The 5,709-nt window shown below is 31.2% G+C and overlaps 1 protein-coding gene across 1 annotated transcript; it reads right to left on the reverse strand.

The window, feature by feature from the left end:
* Nucleotides 1-6: 6 nt before the first annotated feature.
* Nucleotides 7-5,553, reverse strand: LOC112143779 (CD209 antigen). The gene is made up of 7 exons (XM_024267977.2): nucleotides 4,356-5,553; nucleotides 3,737-3,802; nucleotides 2,792-2,914; nucleotides 1,586-1,963; nucleotides 1,332-1,486; nucleotides 1,117-1,190; nucleotides 7-1,029 (listed from the first exon to the last, which is right to left on the reverse strand). The coding sequence occupies exons 1-7, from the start codon at nucleotides 4,420-4,422 to the stop codon at nucleotides 939-941; spliced, it is 954 nt and encodes a 317-aa protein (XP_024123745.1). The 5' UTR covers nucleotides 4,423-5,553; the 3' UTR covers nucleotides 7-938.
* Nucleotides 5,554-5,709: the final 156 nt, after the last annotated feature.

The following is a 5,709-nucleotide window of genomic DNA, read 5'->3' on the forward strand; positions in this document are numbered from 1 at the left end:
TTAACAAAGATTAGACAAGGTAGAAAAAAATCCCAAACAAACAAAAACAAGAAACAATTTTTGGTACATATTTTGTCCAGGAAAAGGGATAAAATGTTTAGATTTCTTTTTCTGATAAATAAATAATTTTATACCATTTCGTTTTCCCCAAAAAATATTTTACAATGTAAAAATTAACCAGAATAAAAACTTACATTTGACTTGCAACCATTTTCTTGTTTGATCTAGACTGTTATTAAAACTAGTGAAACACGTTCTCAGCAGCTCAATCTCTAATAGAGAACATTTGTCTTTAACTGTAATGAAATTCCTTTTAATTTGGTACATAAATGAAAAAAAAAAAAAGAATTCTTCCACCTCTTTGTAAAGCTGAGAAAATACAACAACAGTGCCCTCTTTTGGTCATAAAAGAGAAACAAACTTCACAAGGTCAAAGTCTTACACATTTTAATCAAAATAATATTTTTTTCTGGTTTTAAAAGTTTCCTTTAAAGATATTTTTACAGGTTTGTTACTATTTAGATATTAATCAATAGATACAGGTTGCATGGTGGGGTAGTGACTAGTGCTCTCATTTAACAGAGAGAGTTTGAATGTTTCCATACATGCATGGGTTTCTCTGGGCATGTGACTACCTCCCACAATAAAAATCAATAAACATGCTTAATAGGTTATTTATTGAGTTCAAATTATGTGTAAACATGAGTATGTGGTGGCTATCTCTGTGATGAACAGGAAAAATGTTCTGACTGTACCCCACCTTTTTCCTTTCAGTAGCTGGTATGGCTTAAAACAGAAAAAAACAGAAATACAACAGGTTTAAACAGGTTTAGAAAATAAATACACAGTAAAATGTATTTAAAAAAATGTATATTATTGTACAAAATTCCATTTGACTGCAGCCCTTATACAGATAAAGCCTCCTTTTCGCAGATCCACTAGTTTTTGTTATTGCAATCTACTGATTTCCAGTCTTTGTCTTTGAAAGAAACTGCACAGCGACCATTAACAGGATTGATACTTTGGGACCTAAAAACAAAACAAAAAAAATGTTTCAGCAGCAGGAAGGAAAATACTCATTTAAAATTAATAAAAGAAACTTTTTACGAATCTGACAGAGTACTCCCATTGATCCACTTCCATTTTCCATTCTCAACACGAAGCCCAATCCAGAACTGAGGAGGTAGTTTCTATAGCAAGTTAAGGGGAAATTAAAAAAAAAAAAAAAAAAAAAAAAGGATGGTGAAAATATACAGTTTATTAAACTCACAGTGAACTCATTGTTATTTTGTTAAAATCTACAGAAAATAAATCTGAAAACAAGTCCATACTAATTTTTGGAGTTTATCAACCAGAAGCAGCTGAGAATTCTTCCCCTCACAGTCCTGCTGAGCTTCTCTCCACGTAACCGCCTTGTTTTTCTTTACTTCATAACACTTGGTGTTTTCGTGTGTCCAGTCCTTTAGACAAGCCCGACATTCTCTCTCTGAAAAACAAATAGCACAAATTAAACATCACCCAATCATAAATATTACTTTTATGTTTTATGTATTTTTTAACAGAATCACATGATGTTCGTATATACTTTGCTTCCCCCTTGGTTTTGGACAGTAGTTGTCAACGCTCCACTGAGCTCGGCTGACATTGAGTTTCTCACACTCCGCCTCCATGTCGTCTTTTTCCAGCTTCAAATTTACATTCTCCTTTTTCAGTTCCTCGTTTTTTATCTCCAGCTGTTGATTTTCTGCAGAAATGTTTTGGATTTTGTTTTGTAGGTCCATAAATGAAGCATTCAGATTGCGCCAAAGTTTGTTCAGATCTGTGTGATCCTTCCTCAGGTTTTCATAGTCAGAGAGCAGAGCGTTGTGGAGGCGGGTCTGGTTCTGAGAGTTCTCCAGTAGTTTGGTTTGGTTGGTCCTCCACTGGATCAGTTCATCTGTGCCTCTTACAGAACTCAATGCAACTGGAAAATATGTCACAAATAACAGTTTATGCAAATAGAAAAACATGGACTTACACAGCATTTTTAGATATGTATAAAGTAACAAATTTAAAACATTTTAACAAGTTAAATGAAATTTAAAGAGGGGAAAATGCCACACCAACAAATCATTTTTTGATGATCTCTATTGCAATTGTTTATTTATTACACAATATGATCAAACTTTTAAAGATCCAGAAACATCTGATGTTTGTTTGGAAACAAATAGGAGAACTAACTTTTTAGTTAATCATATTTGATTTGTGATCTCATAAATTTATTTTTTAAGACAATACTGCTCATACAAAAAAGTCACTAATAGACACTTTTAAGGTGTGAGTAAACACATATAGACAAGGTAAAGCTTAAACAAAATAAGTTGTAGTGAAAAAAAAGAATGGTATGATAATCACCTGAGAATACAAAGCAATCTAATGACTTATATTATATGATATGATATGATATTATATTATATTATATGATATGATATTATATGATATTATATTATACTACATTATATTATATTATATTATATTATATTATATTATATTATATTATATTATATTATATTATATTATATTATATTATATTATATTATATTTTAATAATGGACTTGATGATTAAATGTTACACCCCTAGCAATAGTGCATATATATATATTTTTTTAATCTCTAGTTTTTAAAAGAAAATGGACCATTTGTGTACTACTTGTAGTCATCATCTGTTATGTATGGATTTGACATTAAAGAAAAGCAAGTTTTCAGATAAATAAATTCTAACACTTTAATCTGACTTTTTACTCATACTTACTGTAGACAGAGAGTCCAATGATGAAAACCAAAATCAAGAACCCAAAGCGAATCCCACAGCCACGATGAAACAGCTGAGTCAGCCTTGATTTTATTCCCACATCTTCGTCTTGCAGGAGTCCTCCTAAGTATGCAACACAAAATTTTTTACTAAATACATACATTTATACATTTTTCTTGTAACTATTGAACTATTGAACTTTACTTTTACTAGAGTGCACTTATGAATGAAAACTAGAACTTTATCTGATCCACATTTGGCTGTTTTTTTAATAACTTCTCGATTTTTGATGTAAAATGTATGCAATATGCTCTGATCATAACTGAATATACTACTATTTGTTTCCTTTTACTTGGTGTGAAATATTTTAAATATATTTATCAGACTTATTTCCCTGCGAGTTGGACAATTTCCCTTTATTAAAATGCATTGTTTAAATATGGCAATGTTTGTATTTTTATCTTTTTTAATGGAAATAATTAGATTTTTTCTTCTTTTTACAATTATTTAAGTAAATTTTTTTTTGTAATCAATCAAGCAATCATGTGGAGCAGAGAACATGTTTCCATAAACAAGACTTTGCTAGTGGGTAAATTTATGAACCTTCACAACCACATGGTTCCTGTTTTTCATACTTCACTGAATTTGAAATGTTTAAAGACTTCAAATGTGTTTGGAATACAAAACTGAAAACTTTGCTTATCATACAGACTTTCTACAGCATCAAAACTACTTTCATTAAAAAAAACACCATAAAAACTAAGCTGCCATTTCTGCTTCATGATCAATTCAACAAACATCTCCAAACTTATATTTGAACCAAAATGTCCAAAAGTCATGAGATGATCTTCTATAAAGTCCACAGGCATGTCAAAGTAACCGCCTTTCCTCCTGGGTAATAATAGCAGCTATAGTTTCTTTTCCTCATTTTGTTTTTGAACTTACCGTCGGGTCCAGGGAGGTTTTCATGGCTCACTTTTACTTCATCATACACAACCTCCTCCCTTTCAGCTGAAACATTTGAAGAAATCCATTAAAATACAGTGAAACTAGAAATCAGCTTTCAAATTTGGCTTAAAAGAAAAGAAAAAGATCATTTTATAGATTGTGCTACGTTCAAGGAAATTAAATTACAGTTCTTTATTCTTTATCAAAATGTATCAAAAATATTTGGTACACAGAAGGAAAGTAACATTCTAAAATTCTGAGAAAAAGGAACAACTGTAAGTTACAAACGCCCTCCAGGTTTTTTCAAATGTCTTATATATAATATTATAATATTTAGAAGTATTGATTTGAACCAAATTCCACAGATGTTCTCTGACGAATGCACAGAAATCGACATTTTTAACTGTAAATTTAAAGTTACGCCCAAAAGCTTAAAGTTCTGTTACAAAGTTTCAATGTAGAACCAAAAAATTCAGAGAATGAAACTTGCAGAAACCCCAAACACTTGACACTATCTTTCTTTTTCTTTAGATTTAATGTTAACATAAAGAATTGCTGGCAAAAGAACTTTGAGAGAATTTGCATTTTTTGGAGCAATAAACTATTGAAAACCTACCTTTAAATCTGAATTGTGTGGTGGGTCTGAATGTGACAGAAGCGTAGATAATCTTTTCGTCTGCCATTGCTACAATGATGAGTTTCACATCATGCAGGCTGTGAGAGACAGCTTTATAACCGAGAGACAGAGCATGATGGGAAAGGAAGTCAAGCTGACTTATTTTTAGAAAGGGTTTCTGATGTGTTTTGTTTGAAAGATAAAATTAAAAAATATATCTTTTTTTATTTACAGTTTTTTTTAATATATTTTCATTGGATTATTGAATAGTCTATTTTCAAACTTGATGCTGAATTCTCTAATCTTCCACGATTGGCAAGTGAGGATGTGTTTACCATGAGACTGGATTGTATATCTGTGTTTAAGAGGAATCTAAATCTGTCCAATGTGATGCAAACTGAAAAGTTGAAGGAAAGGTGGAAAAGATGAATATTAATGTAACTGTGGAACAGATAACCGAAGGAAACATGGAGACTTAAGCTCATTATATATATATATATATACATTTTCTCTTAAAAAACAGTAACAATTGTGTTTAATCAGGTTAAGGCTTTTTTGCAGCACCTGTTACAGCAGCACCAAAAATCTTTTTTTTTTTTTTTTTTTTTTTACCGAAAAAAAAGGCAAAACACTAACTACCGGTTCCCCTTAAATGTATTTTACCTTTTTTTTAATTAACATATACTGACCAAAATATTTGGTCAAAAGTTCAGTCTTCGACAACATAATCAGGTTCCGGGGGAACTTGCGCAAGCGCAGAAGAGCACAACTCTCAGTTGCGTTCAGGCACAATCGGAACACAACACAAGAAATATCAACAAAGTTGATAAACGAATGATAACCGGATTGTAGAGTCAAAAGTTGTCAACATCCTCACTTTTTTGTTGCGACTTGGCTCATAAAGTCTCACAGCCCCAACAAAAATAACAGTCAAACCTCATGTTTAGCGGTGTAACTTCCCGTGGGATTTGGTGTCACACCGTGGAAAAAGTGAAGAAAATAATGAAGCTCACATGTGTCAGTTTTTGCACTGCATCTCCCATAGTGCATTGGGTTAAAGGGACTTCTGCATAATGCTAAAAAATGATTTATTAACACAAAAATAAATAAAACATTTTTTGTTAAAGTTACATTTTGTATTAAGACTAAATAAAAATAATAAAGCTTCAAAGTGTTTGCTTTTTGTGTTGTTACAATTAAACTTAAACATGAATTTAATGTTTGTGTGTGTAAAAAACAAGCATCATATAAGTGTTCAAAAATTACACACTGTAAAAAATTCCAAGTTGGCTCAACTTAAAATAATTTGTAACCTGGCTGCCTTAAATTTTTGATTAGGTCTAACAAATTATTC

Source organism: Oryzias melastigma, linkage group LG16, assembly GCF_002922805.2.
Source record: "Oryzias melastigma strain HK-1 linkage group LG16, ASM292280v2, whole genome shotgun sequence".
Lineage (NCBI taxonomy): Eukaryota > Metazoa > Chordata > Actinopteri > Beloniformes > Adrianichthyidae > Oryzias > Oryzias melastigma.

What these genes read in the sequence shown, in the direction of transcription:
- LOC112143779 (XM_024267977.2), bottom strand. Translation starts at nt 4,422, where the DNA reads ATGGCAGACGAAAAGATTATCTACGCTTCTGTCACATTCAGACCCACC. An exon ending in AAACCTCCCTGGACCCGACG is followed by an intron (nt 2,915 to 3,736) that starts GTAAGTTCAAAA and finishes TTGCATACTTAG; the next exon opens with GAGGACTCCTGCAAGACGAA. An exon ending in TGGATCAATGGGAGTACTCT is followed by an intron (nt 1,030 to 1,116) that starts GTCAGATTCGTA and finishes TTTTGTTTTTAG; the next exon opens with GTCCCAAAGTATCAATCCTG.